We start from the raw sequence: 17,547 nt of genomic DNA, 5'->3' as shown, positions 1-17,547 counted from the left end.
GTGCATTCCACGCACCCACCACACTTTGTGTGAACAGCTTACCTCTAACATCTCCCTCGTACCTACTTCCAAGTACCTTAAAACTATGACCCCTATTGTTAGCCATTTCAGCCCTGGGAAAAAGCCTCTGGCTATCAACATAATCAATGCCTCTCATCATCTTATACACCTCTATCAGGTCACCTCTCATCCTCTGTCGCTCCAAGGAGAAAAGGCCAAGTTCACTCAACCTATTCTCATAAGGCATGTTCTCCAAACCAGGCAACGTCATGTAAATCTCCTTACCACTCTCTTTAGAGTATTTACATCTTTCCTGTAGTGAGGTGACCAGGTATGAACACAGTACTCTAAGTGGGGTTTAACTAAGGTCTTATGTAGCTGTAACATTACCTCATGGCTCTTGAACTCTTGAGGGCCATCACACCATATGCCTTCTTAACAACACTCCCAACCTGCACAGCAGCTTTGAGTGTCCTGTGGACACAGACACCAAGATTTCACTGATCCTCCAGTCTGCCAAGAATCTTACTATTAATATTATATTCTGTCTTCAAATTTGACCTACCAGAATGAACCACTTCAGACTTATCTGGGTTGAAGTCCATCTGCCACTTAAATGTGTTTTCCTACATCCTCAAAGGATTCAATCAGGCTCGAAAAGCACCACCTGCCCTTGACAAAGCCATGCTGACTATCCCTAATCAGATTATGTCTCTCCAAATGCTCATAATTCCTACCTCTCAGGATCTTCTCCAACAACTTGCCCACCACTGAAGTCAGACTTACAGGTCTACAATTTGCTGCATTGTCTCTACTCCCTTTCTTGAACAAGGGAACAGCATTTGCAACCTTCCAATCCTCTGGTACTTCTCCTATCCCTATTGATGATGCAAAGACCATTGCCAGTGTTCAGCAATCTCCTCCCTCGCTTCCCACAGTAGCCTGGGGTATATCTTGTCCAACCTTTGTGACTTATCCAACTTAATACCTTTCAACAGCTCCAGCACATCCTCTTTCTTAATGTTTATACACTCAAGCATTTCAGTCCACGGTAAGTCATCCCCACAATTTCTAAGGGCTTTTTCACTGATGAATACTGAAGCAAAGTATTTATTAATTACCTCTGCTACCTCCTCCAGCTCCACGCACGTTTCCACTATCGCACCTGATTGGTCCTTTTCTCACTTGGCTCATCCTCTTGCTCCTCACGTACTTGTAAAGTGCCTTGGGGTCTTCCTTAATCCTTCTCATGGCCCCTTGTAGCTCTCCTAATTTCATTCTTGAATCAATCTTATTTATCATTCTCAATTGTTTTACATCAGTCTTCACTGTAGAAGACACAAGCAGTATGGTGGAAGTTCCAGGTGTTGGGGCTCATGAGTGTGTGAAATTACCACAACTAGAGAGAACGTTCTTGGGAAACTGAAGGGTCTGAAGTTAGAAAAGTCATCTGGACCAGATGGTACAGCTCAGGGTTCTGAAAGAGCTGTCTGAAAATATTGTGGAGGCATTAGTAACGATCTTTCAAGAAGCACTTGATTCTGGAATGCTTCCTGAAGATGGAAAATTGTAAAAGTCACTCCACTCTTCAACAAGGGAGAGAGGCAGAAGAAAGGAAATTTCATCGAGTTCACCTGACCTCAGTGGTCGGGAAGATATTGAAGTCTCAGGATACTTGGAGGCCGGTTTCCTCAAGGGGAAGTCTTGTCTGACAAATCTGTTGGAATTCTTTGAAGACATAACAAGCAGGATGGACGAAGGAGAATGGGTTGATATTGTGTACTTGGATTTTCAGCAGGCCTTTTTTTTAGATTATGAGAACACTCAGTCCTCTTTTATTGTCATTTAGAAATGCATACATGCATTAAGAAATGATATAATGTTTCTCTGGAGTGATATCACAGAAAACAGGACAAACCAAAGACTAACACTGACAGAACCACAGAATTATAACATATAGTTACAGCAGTGCAAAGCAATACCATAATTTGATGAAGAACAAACCATGGGCACAGTAAATAAAGCCTTTAAAGTCTCGAGGCGATTGACTCCCGAATCCCCGATAGCAGGCGCCAAAAGGGAGAAATTCCCTGCCATAAACCTCCAGGCACCGTCAACTTGCCGATACCTTGGAAGCAGCCAACCACAGCCGATACTGAGTCCATCCGTCCGAAAACTTCGAGCTTCCGACCAGCCTCTCCGATACAGCCTCCCGAGCGCCATCCTCTGCCGAGCGCCTTCGACCCAGCCCCGGCTGCTGAAACAAGCAAAGCCGAGGATTCGGGGCCTTCTGCTCCGGAGATTCCAGTTACCACACAGTAGCAGCGGCAGCGAAGCGGGCATTTCAGAAGTTTTCCAGATGTTCCTCCGTACTCTCATGTCCATCTCCATCAAATCAGAATTGTGCACAGTCCCCTACTTGACAGATAACAGACATCACCACTGAAGTGGCCGTGCGCACTGCCCTCGCGCCGCCATCTTCTCCTCCTTCAAGAAGGCCTTTATCAAGCCTTCCGAAAATCAAAGTACACAACATCAACTCATTCTCCTGACAAGGTGCCGTATAAGAGGTTGCTTAACAAACCCATAGCATTACAGGAAAGATTCTAGCATGAATGAAGCAGTGGCTGATTGGCAGAGGGCCAAGTATGAGAATACAAGGAGCCTTTTACTGCTGGTTGTCAGAGCAGTTTTGTTCTACTGGGGTCTGTGTTGGGACTAATTCTTTTTTACGTTACATGTCAATGATCTGGATGATGGAATTGATGGCTGTGTTGCAAATTTTGCAGACAGTATGAAGATATGTGGAGGGACAGGTAGTTTTGAGGAAGTAGAGGGGCTATAGAAGGACTTAGACAAATTAGGAGAATGGGCAAAGAAATGGCAGATGGAATACAGTGTTGAGAAGTGCATGGTCATGCAGTTTGGTAGAAGAAATAAAAGGATTGATTATTTTCTAAATGGACATAAAATACCATAAACTGATGTGCAAAGGGATTTGGGAATCTTTGTGCAGTGAAATGCAATGTTAGCATTCAGTTCAAGAGGAGTAGAAGATAAAAGCAAGGACGTAATGTTGAGACTTCATAAAGCACTGGTGAGGCCTCACTTGGAGTATTGTGAGCAGTTTTGGGCCCCTTATCTTAGAAAGGATGTGCTGAAACTGGGGTGGATTCAAAGGAGTTTCACAAAAAATGAATCCAGGATTGAATGGCTTGTCATAGGAAGAGAGTTTGATGGCTGAGCCTATATTCACAGGAATTCAGCAGAATGAGGGGTGATCTTGCTGAAACCTATCAAATGATGAAAAGCTTTGACAGAGTGGATGTGAAGAGGATGTTTCCTATGGTGGGAGAGTCTAAGACCAGAGGACACAGCCTCAGACTAGAGGGGTGTTCTCTTAGAACGGAGATGAGCAGGAATTTCTTTAGTCAGAGTGGTGAATGGTGTAATCCTTTGCCACAGGCAGCTGTGGAGGACAAGTCTTCATGTATATTTAAGGCAGAGGTTGACAGATTCTTGACTGGTCAGGGCATGAAGGGATATGGGGAGAAGACAGGAGATTGGGGTTGAGAGGAAAATTGCATCAGCTGTGATGAAACGGTGAAGCAGACTCAATGGGTCAAATGGGCTAATTCTGTTTTATGGTATTAAATTGCATGATCTTTCTAGTTCTGACCTCACTGGCTGCTCACCCTCCCACTTAAGAGTGCTGAGAATTTGATCCGAGATATCCCGGATCCTGGCACACGGGAGGCAACATACCATCTGGGAACCTCGTTCTTGCTGTCCATTCCCCTAACTAGCATATCCCCTATTCCCCCTTCCCTTGTGAGTCACAGAGGCAGACTCAGTGCCAGAGCCCAACCATTTTCATTTTCCTCTGTTGGGTCATCCACCCCCACCCCTCAACAGTATCCAAGGTAATATACATTTTGTTGAGGGGGATGGCCACAGGGGTACTCTGCACTGGCTCCTTAACCCCTTTCCACTTCCTGTCACCCAGTTTGCTGTGTCCTGCATTGTGGGTGTAACCACCTCTCTTTATGTCCTATCTATCACCCCTTCAGCCTCCCGAATGATCCAGAGTTCATCCAGTTCCAGTTCCAACTCCTTAACGCAGGCTGTTAGAAGCTGTATCTGGACGCACTTCTCGCAGTTGTAGTCATCAGGGACATTGTAGGTTTCTACGGCTTCCCACATCCCACAGGAGGAGCATTTCACTATCATGCCTGACATCTCTACTGTCCTAGCTGAGCAGATAACAATAAGCTTTTCTTTCCTTTGCTTTCTCTGAGTGAGGCTTCCTTTCACGGAAGCCTCGAAGAGCTAAACCCTCAAGGTCAACACTCTGACTATGTCCATAATTCTTTGAAAGTGGCTGAGATCCGGATGCCGGTCGATAGGACTACGTAAATTAATAGCTCAGCACAGACTAGATGGGCCAAAAGGCCTGTTTCTGTGCTGTAGTGCTCTATTACTCGGGGGGGGGGGTGCAGGGGTGTGTGTGTGTGTGTGTGTGTGTGAACAGAGAACACTACAGCACAGTACAAGCTTTTCCTGCGTAAGATCATGATCTCTTGAAAACCTCAAGGTTGCTGGCTCACTGCTTTCTTTTCTGGAGATACTCACGATTTTGCTTTGACTTGATAAGTGGCAAACAAGCAATCAGCACGGCAATAGTTTCACTTCCCAGAAAGATGTTTCTTTTCCCTGCGAATAAATAAAATTTGGGAGTAAATGTATGACCTGAGTTAAAAACCTATTGGACTTATCTCATGAATTATTCCACTGAAATATTTTCTTACAATGTAATTACTTTACATCGCTCCTGAATATGATTTCACAGCTGTGGTTCTGAAATATGGTTTGGAAAGAACATAGGGCTATAAAACACCTGAGCAGAATTTGGCCATTCAGCCCATCAAGTCTAGTCTACTCCATCAAGTCTACTCAGCCATTCCATTATGGCTGATTTATTATCCCTCTCAACCCCAAGCAGAGAAAGTGCAAAACACTGTAGTAATGATGAGGCTGCAAGAACAAAAACAAAATCAATCTTTCCCCAAGCAGTAAGGCTGATCAATGCCTCTACTCACTAACCCAGAATAACAATTATTTTGTTTTCCTTAATAGTTGCGTACTGAAAATGACATTAAAAAATCTTGAATCAATGTGTGCTTCTTTGACTGATTAGTGTAGTTTGGGTTTAAGGTGTTCCACTATTTTGGAACGACTGAGAGTGTCGGCAGTGATAACCCAGGAATAACTAATGCAGAAGGAGGACTGGCATTCAGATCTCGGAGCACAGTGCATCAAACTAACCCTTGCTAGTGTGTCATATATGGGAGTACGCAAGGCTAAGAGCTTTTTGATTTAGTGCATTGTGTAGCAAGCTCAGATGTAGAGTGTGGCTGAGGGATTGGAGCAGGGGGCAGGGACTCAGAAAGGACAGGGAGGGAGGCAGCAAGTTATTGACCCCTTCCTGTTCCAAACCTCCACCCACAGAGACTCCGTAGACAATCCCTCCATGGTGTCCACCTTTTCTGCAGACATGACACTATCTCGGATCAAAAGGATCAGGGAGGGGGGCAGGGATTCAGATTTCTGGATCATTGGGACCTCTTTTGGGGCAGGTGTAACCTGTAAAAAAAGGACAGGTTGTACTTGAATCCCAGGGGACCAATATCCTGGCAGGGACGTTTGCTACGGTTACTGGGGAGACCATATAACCATAACCATATAACAATTACAGCACAGAAACAGGCCATCTCGACCCTTCTAGTCCGTGCCGAACTCTTACTCTCACCTAGTCCCATCAACCTGCACTCAGCCCATAACCCTCCATTCCTTTCCTGTCCATACATCTATCCAAATTAACTTTAAATGACAACATCGAGCCTGCCTCAACCACTTCTGCTGGAAGCTCGTTCCACACAGCTACCACTCTCTGAGTAAAGAAGTTCCCCCTCATGTTACCTCTAAACTTTTGCCCTTTAAAACATGAAAGAATAGGACCTATCAAGTGTGACAGTGGGAAAATATGTGTGGAACCGGAGGAAATAGCAGAGGAACTTAATGAATACTTCAGTATTACTATGGAAAAGGATCTTGGTGATTGTAGGGATGACTTGCAGCAGACTGAAAAGCTTGAGCATGCAGATATTAAGAAAGAGGATGTGCTGGAGCTTTTGGAAAGCATCAAGTCGGATAAGTCGGTGGGACCGGATGAGATGTACCCCAGGTTGCTGTGGGAGGCGAGGGAGGAGATTGCTGAGCCTCTGGCGATGATCTTTGCATCATCAATGGGGATGGGAGAGGTTCTGGAGGATTGGAGGGTTGTGGATGTTCTTCTTTTATTCAAGGAAGGGAGTAGAGATAGCCCAGGAAATTATAGACCAGTGAGTCTTACCTCAGTGGTTGGTAAGTTGATGGAGAAGATCCTGAGAGGCAGGATTTATGAACATTTGGAGAGGTATAATATGATTAGGAATCATCAGCATGGCTTTGTCAAGGGCAGGTCGTGCCTTACGAGTCTGATTGAATCTTTTGAAGATGTGAACTAAACACATTGATGAAGGAAGAGCAGTAGATGTAGTGTATATGGATTTCAGCAAGGTATTTGATAAGTTACCCCATGCAAGACTTATTGAGAAAGTAAGGAGGCATGGGATCCAAGGGGACATTGCTTTGTGGATCCAGAACTGGCTTGCTCGCAGAACGCAAAGAGTGGTTGTAAATGGGTGATATTCTGCATGGAGGTCGGTAACCAGTGGAGTGCCTCAGGGATCTGTTCTGGGACCCTTACACTTCGTGATTTTTATAAATGACTTGGATGAGGAAGTGGAGGGATGGGTTAGTAAATTTGCTGATGACACAAAGGTTGGAGGTGTTGTGGATAGTGTGGAGGGCTGTCAGAGGTTACAGCGGGACATTGATAGGATGCAAAACTGGACTGAGAAGTGGCAGATGGAGCTCAACCCAGATAAGTGTGAGGTGGTTCATTTTGGTAGGTCAAATATGATGGCAGAATATAGTATTAATGGTAAGACTCTTGGCAGTGTGGAGGATCAGAGGGATCTTAGGGTCCTAGTCCATAGGACGCTCAAAGCAGCTGTGCAGGTTGACTCTGTGGTTAAGGAGGTTAAGGAGGTGTACAGTGTATTGGCCTTCATCAATCATGGAATTGAATTTAGGAGCCGAGAGGTAATGTTGCAGCTATATAGGACTATAGTCAGACCCCACTTGGAGTACTGTGTTCAGTTCTGGTCGCCTCACTACAGGAAGGATGTGGAAGCCATAGAAAGGGTGCAGAGGAGATTTACAAGGATTTTGCCTGGATTGGGGAGCATGCCTTATGAGAATAGGTTGAGTGAACTCGGACTTTTTTCCTCGGAGCGACGGAGGATGAGAGGTGGCCTGATAGAGTTGTACAAGATGATGAGAGGCATTGATCGTGTGGATAGTCAAAGGCTTTCTCACAGGGCTGAAATGGTTAGCATGAGAGGGCACAGTTTTAAGGTGCTTGGAAGTAGGTACAGAGGAGATGTCAGGAGTAAGTTTTTTATGCAGGGACTGGTGAGTGCGTGGAATGGGCTGCCGGAAATGGTGGGGTCTTTTAAGAGACTCCTGATGGCTACATGGAGCTTAGAAAAATAGAGGGCTAGGGGTAAGCGTAGGTAGTTCTGAGGTAAGGACATGTTCGGCACAGCTTTGTGGGATGAAGGGCCTGTATTGTGTTGTAGGTTTTCTATGTTTCAATCTAAAATATTTCAACCCCCTCGTGGGCTTAATCACGAGCCGCTCTAAAAAGCCACCTCGTAGGCACCTGGAATCTTAATAAAAAAAGCAAGATCATCTTAGCATGATAAGACAATTGAATGAAATACTTCCTTGCTGTTGATAAATGGCACAAAGACAATAGAATAAGAGCATAAGACATATGAGCAGAATTAGGCCATTTGGCTCATCAAGTTTTCTCTGCTATTTCATCGTGGCTGATCCTTTATAGCTCTCAGTCCCAATCTCGTGCCTTCCACCCATATCTCTTCATGCCCCGATTAATTAAGAATCTATCAGCCTCTGCCTTAAATATACCTGAAGACTTGGCTTCCACAGCCACTTATGGCAACAAATTCCACAGATTTACCATACTTTCACCAAAGAAATTCCTCTTTACCTCTGCTGGAAAAGGGCACCCCTCTATTCTGAGGCTGTGTACTCTGGCCATAGTCTTACCTACCACAGGAAACATCTACCCTGTCAAGGCCCTTCAAAATTCAGTAGGTTGCAATGAGGTCACCGCTGTGTCTTCTGAATTCTAGTGAACACAGGCTCAGAGCCATTATATGACCAGCCGTTCAATCCTGGAATCATTTTTGTGAACCACTTTTGAACCCTCTCCAGTGCCAGCACATCCTTTCAAAAAGGAGGGACTCAAAACTGTTCACAATACTCCAAGTGAGGCCTCACCAGTGCTTTATAAAGTTTCAACATTACATCCTTGCTCTTATATACTAGCCCTCTTGAAATGAATGCTAACATTGCATTTGCCTTCCTCGCCCCAGACTGTACCTGCAATTTACCCCTTAGGAAATCCTTCACAAAGATCCCCAAGATTTTTGAATTTTCGCTCCATTTAGAAAATAAACTACCCTTTAATTTCTTCTAACAAAGTGCATGACCATACACTTCCTGACATTATATTCCATCTGCCACCTGTTTTCCCATTCTCCTAATCTAATTCCTTCTGTAGCCTCTCTATTTCCTCAAAACTACTAGCCCTTCCACCTATCTTCATATCATCCACAAAATTTGCAACAAAGCTTTAACTTACAGCAATTGGAAAGGAAGGACAAAGAGTGCTGTGAGTGATGATGCAGAAAAAGAACCATCACATAGGTAACTGTTGCCAAACAGAGGATGCAGCCAATTCCAGAACCTGCTCGGTATACAGGGGAAAATCCTGGAGAAGAGACAAAAGACCTCAGTGCTATCACTCACAGTCAGTTAACTTCTACCTATTACTTTAGTTTAAGGATCAAACATTAAGGCAATAGTACATTTTCAATACAGTGTTTTCTGCAGATGCTGGAAATTATGTCCATGAGATGTAGGAGAAGTAGGCTCCGCCATTCAATCATGGTCTGATCCAATTCTTCCAGTTATCCCCACTTCCCTGCTTTCACCCCGTGACCTTTGATGCCCTGGCTAATCAAGAATCTATCTATCTCTGCCTTAAATACAGCCTCTCCTCTTGTAGGCTTATCTTCATATTGTGTGAATAAACCTTCCTGAACACACCTAACAAAGTCCACCCTATCTAAACCCCTCGCTCTAGGGAGATGCCAATCAATATTCAACCAATTTCCCCCGGGATCAATAAAGTATGACTATGGCTGACTATTTGGGAAATTAAAATCCCCCACCACGACAGCCCTGTTATTATTGCACCTTTCCAGAATCTGTCTCCCTATCTGTTCCTCGATGTCCCTGTTACTATTGGGTGCTCTATAAAAAATATACAGTAGAGTTATTGACCCCTTTCTATTCCTAACTTCCACCCAGAGACGCCGTAGAGAACCCCTCCATGACTTCCTCCTTTTCTGCAGCCATGACACTATCTCTGATCAGCAGTGCCAAGCACTCACCTCTTTTGCCTCCCTCCCTGTCCTTTCTGAAACATCTAAAGCCTGGCACTCGAAGTAACCATTCCTGCCCCTGAACCATCCAAGTCTCTGTAATATCTACAACATCATAGCTCCAAGTACTGATCCACGCTCTAAGCTCATCCGCTTTGTTCATGATACTCCTTGCATTAAAATACCCATTTCAAACCATCAGTCTGAGCACATCCCTTCTCTATCACCTGCCTATCCTCCCTCTCACACTGTCTCCAAGCTTTCTCTATTCGTGAGCCAATAGCCCCTTCCTCTGTCTCTTTAGTTCGGTTCCCACCCCCCAGCAATTCTAGTCTAAACTCTCCCCAATAGTCTCAGTAAACCTCCCTGTCAGGATATTGGTCCCCCTGGGATTTAAGTGCAACCCGTCCTTCTTGTACAGGTTACCCCTGCCCCAAAGAGGTCCCAATGATCGAGAAATCTGAATCCCTGCCCCCTGTTCCAATCCCTCAGCCACGCATTCATCCTCCACCTCACTCTACTCCTGTACTCACTGCCACATATAACCTTTGAGGTCCTGCTTCTCAACTTCCTTCCTCACTCCCTGTAGTCTATTTTGAGGAACTCCTCCCCTTTCCTACCTATGTCGTTGGTACCAATTTGTACCACGACCTCTGGCTGTTCTCCTTCCCACTTCAGGATATCGTGGACGTGATGAGAAACATCCTGGACCCTGGCACCTGGCACCTGAGATGCAAACTACCATCCGTGCTTCTTTCCTGCGTCCACAGAATCGCCTGTCTGACCTCCTAACTATAGAGTCCCCTATCACTACTGCCTTCCTCTTCCTTCCCCCACCCTTCTGAGCCACAGGGCCAGACTCTGTGCCAGAGGCACAGCCACTGTCGCTTCCCCCAGGTAGGCTGTTCCACCCCCCCCAACAGTACTCAAACAGGAGTACTTATTGTCAAGGGGGACAGCCACGGGGGTACTCTCTAGTATCTGACACCTGCCCTTCCCTCTCCTGACTGTTACCCACTTATATGTCTCCCGAGGCCCCTGTGTGGCTACTTGCCTAGAGCTCCTCTCTCTCACCTTCTCACTCTCCCTAATCAGATGAAGGTCATCGAGCTGCATCTCCAGTTCTCTAACCTGGTCCCTAAGAAGCCACAGCTTGACGCACCTTGTGGAGATGTGGTCTCCTGGACTTTCCACATCTGACACCCAGTGCAGAACACTGGCCTCACAGACGTACTACTGGTTTCTATTACTCACAGGTAACCTACCTCGCCTTGACCCGTTACTGCCGAAGCCCTGTTGAGCCAAAGCCCTCCTATTCTGTCGCCCAGCTGTATCCTTTTAAACTTCTCGCCGGTCTGACTCGTTGACATTCACGCACTTGCGCATTGTCCCTCGATCAAACCGCTAAACAAAAATCTGTCTTCATTTAACTGAAAAAATCTTTTAGTATCTGCTTCATAATATCGACTAGTTTGTCCTTATATTTCATCTTTTCCTTTTTAGTTTAAAAGTTTTCCAATTATCCAAATTTCTACTCACTTTTACTACCCTGTGTGCCCTTTCCTTGGCTTTTATGCAGTCCTTAGCTTCTCTTGTCTGCTGCAGTTACCTACCCCTGCCACTTGAGAACAAGTTCCTCTGTGAGACGTGTTTATTGTGTGCCTTGTGAACTATTCACAGAAACTTCAGTCATCTCTACTGTGCCGTCATCCCTGCCAGTATCTTCCTCCAATCCACCTGGGCAGGCTCCTGTCTCACGCCTCTGTCATTCCCTTTTATTCCATTGCGAAACTGATACATGTGACTGACTCTTTGTCCTCTCAAACTGCAGGATGAATTCAATCATATTATGCTCACTGCCCGCTAGGATTTCCTTTATGCAAAGCTCCCTAATATGATCTGGACTATTACACAAATCGAATCTAAGACAGCCTCTCCCCAAGTAGGCTCAAGCACAAGTTTCTCTGAAAAGACATCTCATAGGCATTCAACAAATTCCCTCCTTTATGATGTGACACCAACCCTGTTTTCCCAATCCCTGTGTATATTGAAGTCCTCCATTACAATTATGATGTTATCCTTATTACATGCTTTTTCCAGCTCTCTTTGTAATCTCAACGTCACATCTTGGCTACTATTTGGACACCTATTTATGATACCCTTTTTTTTTAAACCCTTGTGTGGTAGAAATAGTTAAAACCGTTGTATGATGGGATACTTGACTACTCTGGAGCAGCTGGACTTAAGACTATTAATGCAAGTCGAGAATAACCTTGAACGATAAGCACAGTGCCAGGAATTCAAATAAACAGGACATTAAGCTCCTGGAACCAAGAGGGAGGATGTGTCTGGGAGTAAATTGCGAGTCCTGATAACAGGAAATTAGAGGACTGTTATTTTTTTCAACAATTGATCATATACTGACTATGGAATGCTGAACAAAGTCATGTGAAAGTTGTTTGCCTTGCTGTATAAATATGAGCTCTGTATCACCGAAAATCAGAGCTCTGGTGGTGGTGGTGGAGACAAACGCAGACTCTCCACGATATCACCTTAATAAACTCTTAAAACAAAACTCAAATTCACTCTGGTGTTCTTAGTTAAGTGTTTCCACAACACCTTGCAATTTCTTAACTCCACTCACAAAGCTTCAACATTCTCTGACCCTATGTCACCTCTTTCTAAAGATGCAATTCCACCTCTTACCAACAGAGCCACACCATCACCCATACCACCCTGCCTGTCCTTTCCATACAAAGTATATCCTGTGGTGTCACACTCCCACCTACAGCCTTCTTTCAACCAAGCCTCAGTAATGGCCACAACGTCATACTGACCAATCTCCAAATGTGCCACAAGTTCATCCACCTTATTCCGTATGTGACTCACATTTAAATACAGCACCTTCAGTCCTGCACTCTTTGCCCTTTTGAATTTTGCCTCCATGGTGCAATTTAACTCTTTGCTCTGTCTCAGTTTGTACCAAATCTTTGGTATGTCCTTCCTCACTTTATGTTACATCATCATCTATTTGTAAACCTGCTGGCTTTTCCTCAGCTCCATCATACTGGTTCCCAGCCCCCTGCCATATTAGGTTAAACCACAACCAACAGCTTTAGTAAGCCTGCTTGCAAGAATGTTGGTCCTCCTCAGACTGAAGTGCAACCCATACCTTTGGGCAGGTCACACCTTCTCTAAGGAGATCCTGATTGTCCAGAAATTTCAATCCCTGCCGCCTGCTCCAATTCTTCAGCTATGCATTTATCTGCCACCTTATTCTATTCCTATACTCACTGTCACATAGTACAGGCAGCAATCTCAAGATTACTATCCTTGAGGTCCTACTTCTCAGCTTCCTCCTTAACTCCCCATATTCTGTTTTAGAAATATTAAAACCCTACAGCACAATACAGGCCCTTCGGCCCACAAAGTTGTGCCGAACATGTCCTTACCTTAGAAATTACCAAGGGTTACCCATAGCCCTCTATTTTTTTAAACTCCATCCAGGAGTCTCTTAAAAGACCTATCATATCTACCTCCACTACCGTCACCGGCAGCCCATTCCACACATTCACCACTCTCTGCGTATAAAAAAATTACCCTGACATCTCCTCTGTACCTGCTTCCAAGCACCTTAAAACTTGTGTCCTCTCATGCTAGCCATTTCAGCCCTGGGAAAAAGCCTCTGACTATCCACATGATCAATGCCTCTCATCATCTTATACACCTCTGTCAGGTCACCTCTCATTCTCCATCGCTCCAAGGAGAAAAGGCCGAGCTCACTCAAACTATTCTCATAAGGCATGCTCCCCAATCCAGGAAACATTCTTGTAAATTTCCTCTGCTGTAAGGACGCTGGAGCAGGGATCCAATCGCAGACCCAGTACCGTGCACACAGTGATATTAATTGAATAACAAATCCCAAGATGCAAACAAAGTTAACATCAAAGTTCAGGCAGAGATCAAAACATCCAGAGAAATCCAAAAACCAGAATCAGGAAATAGGCAGAGTTGATATTCAGACAGACAGAGTACAGATACGAATGCTGGAAAGGCTCAGGAAAATTCACTGGCACAATCTAGCAACAAACAAGTGAAAACACAGGACTGAAATACACTGAGCAATAAACAGAGAGGCAGATGATAGGTGGAGCACAATGAGACAGAAGTGGCAGCAAAACAGGTAATAATGAGAAACAGGTGAGAGACGGAGTACTCAGTAATACAGGGGCCGGAGTAGAGCAGGAGTGGGGACAGGAGCACATGGGGCAGGAAAACAAACAAGAGCACATTACAATACAATCCACAGAATGAAGGCTAAGGGGAAAACACACAAAAAGACAAAGTTCAACTGGAGGTACTGACTGACATCTGCACCCTTTCTATGGTTTCCACATTCTTCCTGTAGTGAGGTGACCAGAATTGAGCACAGTGCCTCATGTGGGGTCTGACCAGGGTCTTATAGAGCTGCAACGTTACCTCTCGGCTATTAAACTCAAGCCCAAGATTGATGAAGGCCGATGCACTGTATGCCTTCTTAACTGCAGAGTCAACCTGCGCAGCTGCTTTGAGTGCCCTATGGACTCGAACCCTGGGATCCCTCTGATCCTCCACACTGCTTACTATATTCTGCCATCATATTTGACCTACCAAAATGAACCACCTCACACCTCGCACAGATGTATAAGATGATGAGAGGCACTGATCGTGCAGATAGTCAGAGGCTTCTTCTCAGGACTGAAATGGCTAGCATGAGAGGGCATAGTATTAAGGTGCTTGGAAGTAGGTACAGAGGAGATAGCAGGGTAAATTTTTTACGCAGAGAGTGGTGAGTGCGTAGAATGGGCTGCTGACGACAGTGGTGGAGGCAGATACGATAGGGTCTTTTAAGGGACTCCTGGACAGGTATATGGAGCTCAGAAAAATAGAGGGCTATAGGTAACCCTAGGTAATTTCTCAGGTAAGGACATGTTTGGCACAGCTTTGTGAGCCAAAGGGTCTGTATTGTGCTGTAATTTTCTATGTTTCCATTACCTGGGTTGAACATCCGTCATTTCTCAGCCCAGTTTTGCATCCTATCAATGTCCCGCTGTAACCTCTGACAGCCCTCCACACTATCCGCAACACCCCTGAACTTTGTGTCATCGCAAATTTACTAACCCATCCCTCCGCTTCCTCATCCAGGTCACTTATAAAAATCACGAAGAATAGGGGTCCCTGTGACGGGGTCCTGAATTACCCCTATGAATTGTGCTTTTGAAATGAGAGAGAGAGAGTTATTTTACACTGACATCTTGTTTTTAAGAGAGAGAGAGAGACAAAGACTGCTCACAGTTTGCTTATACTTTCCCAAGGACATCGCCTGCTTGTACGTTCTTACAGACAGCGAAGGGAGGAGTTGTTTGAGTGGCAGTTGGTACTCAGTATGGGGAGATAAACAGAAGGTCAGATGATAGACCTGACACATGATTTTGGACACTGAATGAGCTTTGTTGTGCCCACAGAAAAAGTGGGTTCTTGGAGGAACGATTAGGCAGATCGATCAGTGACTCTTGCACCGTGAACAGGGAGTGACTGGTGGGGAGTTATTTGTGTTGCCAACCTTTGCCTGGGTTGATAGCTCCACCACAGAAGAAAAGTGCCCTTTGTTGTGGTCACAGTCGGTGACTTTTAAAGGATTTTGGAGGACAACGGGAAGATTGACGGCGTCAGCTCACCTGAAGACTCAAATCTCTCCCCCTCTCTCTCTCTCCATCACTGCTCAACTCAACACCACGAACTGAACTGAACTTTACTCATCATCGTAAGACTGTATCTATTTACCCCTGGACTTGAAGAAGCTTGGTTTTCATATATTTCCACACTTACTGATATACTTACTCATGTACGGGATCTTTCTTTTTTGTTAAATTTAAAATGGCTTCTCTTGTTATGTTATACTGGGGAATGCTGAGAAAGTCTCTCACTGGACAGCTGCTTGGGTTAATACAGACAGCAGGGTGCTATTAACCAACGGATGGTCATGTATCGTTTTGTTTTCGGATACAATGCTGTCTCATATGACTGGGAATGGGGGTTTTGGCGGGGAGTCAGAGGAGAAATGGGGAGTCGGAGGAGAGACGAGGAGGACGGCGGACGAAGATTGATGGGGAGTCGGTGGAGAGACGGGGAGTCGGAGGAGAGACGAGGACGGTGGAGAGACGAGGAGGACGGTGGAGAGACGGGGAGTTGGAGGAAAGACGGGGAGTCGGTGGAGAGACGGGGAGTAGGGGGAGAGACGGGGAGTAGGGGGAGAGACGGGGAGTCGGAGGAGAGACGGGGAGGACGGAGGAGAGACGGGGAGGACGGTGGAGAGACGGGGAGTCGGAGGAGAGACGGGGAGTCGGTGGAGAGACGGGGAGGACGGAGGAGAGACGGGGAGGACGGAGGAGAGCCAGGGAGTCGGGGGAGAGACGGGGAGTCGGAGGAGAGACGGGGAGTCGGAGGAGAGACAGTGAGTCGGAAGAGAGACGGAGAGGATGGTGGAGAGACGGGGAGGACGGAGGAGAGACGGGGAGGACGGTGGAGAGACGGGGAGTCGGAGGAGAGACGGGGAGTCAGAGGAGAGACGGGGAGGACGGTGGAGAGACGAGGAGTCGGAGGAGAGACGGGGAGGACGGAGGAGAGACGGGGAGTCGGAGGAGAGACAGGGAGTCGGTGGAGAGACGAGGAGGACTGTGGAGAGACGAGGAGTTGGAGGAGAGACGGGGAGCACGGAGGAGAGACGGGGAGGACGGTGGAGAGACGGGGAGTACGGTGGAGAGACGGGGAGGACAGTGGAGAGACGAGGAGGACGGTGGAGAGACGGGGAGTCGGGGGAGAGACCGGGAGTCGGAGGAGAGACAGGGAGTCGGAAGAGAGACGGAGAGGACGGTGGAGAGACGGGGAGTCGGAGGAGAGACGGGGAAGACGGAGGAGAGACGGGGAGGAGAGACGGGGAGGACGGTGGAGAGACGGGGAGTTGGAGGAGAGACAGGGAGTCGGAGGAGAGACAGGGAGGATTGTGGAGAGACGAGGAGGACAGTGGAGAGACGGGGAGTCGGAGGAGAGACGGGGAGTCGGAGGAGACAGGGAGTCGGAAGAGAGACAGAGAGGATGGTGGAGAGACGGGGAGTCGGAGGAGAGACGGGGAGGACGGAGGAGAGACGGGGAGGACGGAGGAGAGACAGGGAGGACGGAGAAGACACGGAGAAGAGACGGGGAGGACGGTGGAGAGAGGAGGAGGATTGGGGACGGGGTTTTGGGGGGAGTCGGAGGAGAGACGGGGAGGACGGAGGAGAGACGGGGAGGACGGAGGAGAGACGGGGAGGACGGTGGAGAGACGGGGAGTCGGGGAAGGGACGGGGAGTCGGGGAAGGGACGGGGAGTCCGGGGAGAGACCGGGAGTCGGAGGAGAGACAGGGAGTCGGAAGAGAGACGGAGAGGACGGTGGAGAGACGGGGAGTCGGAGGAGAGACGGGGAGGACGAAGGAGAGACGGGGAGGACGGTGGAGAGACGGGGAGTTGGAGGAGAGACAGGGAGTCGGAGGAGAGAAGGGGAGGACTGTGGAGAGACGAGGAGGACGGTGGAGAGACGGGGAGGACAGTGGAGAGACGAGGAGGACAGTGGAGAGACGGGGAGTCAGAGGAGAGATGGGGAGTCGGAGGAGAGACGAGGAGTCGGTGGAGAGACGGGGAGTCGGTGGAGAGACGGGGAGTCGGAGGAGAGACGAGGAGTCGGAGGAGAGACAGGGAGTCGGAGGAGAGACGAGGAGGACTGTGGAGAGACGAGGAGTCGGAGGAGAGACGGGGTTTTTGACGGGGAGTCGGAGGAGAGACGGAGAGGATGGAGGAGAGATGGGGAGGACGGTGGAGAGATGGGGAGTCA

The 17,547-nt window shown here is 47.0% G+C and overlaps 2 protein-coding genes across 2 annotated transcripts in view; one reads left to right on the top strand and one right to left on the bottom strand.

Annotated features, from left to right (window-relative positions):
- Window positions 1–17,547, top strand: part of LOC140198335 (coxsackievirus and adenovirus receptor homolog) — a 298,796-nt gene that overhangs the window by 150,784 nt on the left and 130,465 nt on the right. The gene's annotated exons all lie outside the window — the stretch shown is intronic.
- LOC140198333 (uncharacterized) overlaps window positions 1–17,547 on the bottom strand; it is a 157,864-nt gene that overhangs the window by 20,731 nt on the left and 119,586 nt on the right. The window contains exons 7-8 of the mRNA XM_072259429.1: window positions 8,837–8,965; window positions 4,633–4,713 (exon numbers count right to left, since the gene is read on the bottom strand). Coding sequence (XP_072115530.1) covers window positions 4,633–4,713; window positions 8,837–8,965 — 210 coding nt within the window. The remainder of the gene's footprint in view (window positions 1–4,632; window positions 4,714–8,836; window positions 8,966–17,547) is intronic.

This window comes from Mobula birostris, chromosome 5 (assembly GCF_030028105.1).
Source record: "Mobula birostris isolate sMobBir1 chromosome 5, sMobBir1.hap1, whole genome shotgun sequence".
In the NCBI taxonomy this organism is placed as follows: domain Eukaryota; kingdom Metazoa; phylum Chordata; class Chondrichthyes; order Myliobatiformes; family Myliobatidae; genus Mobula; species Mobula birostris.
Note: the sequence above shows the minus strand (reverse complement) of the source record. Positions and strands in the feature narration are given on the sequence as shown.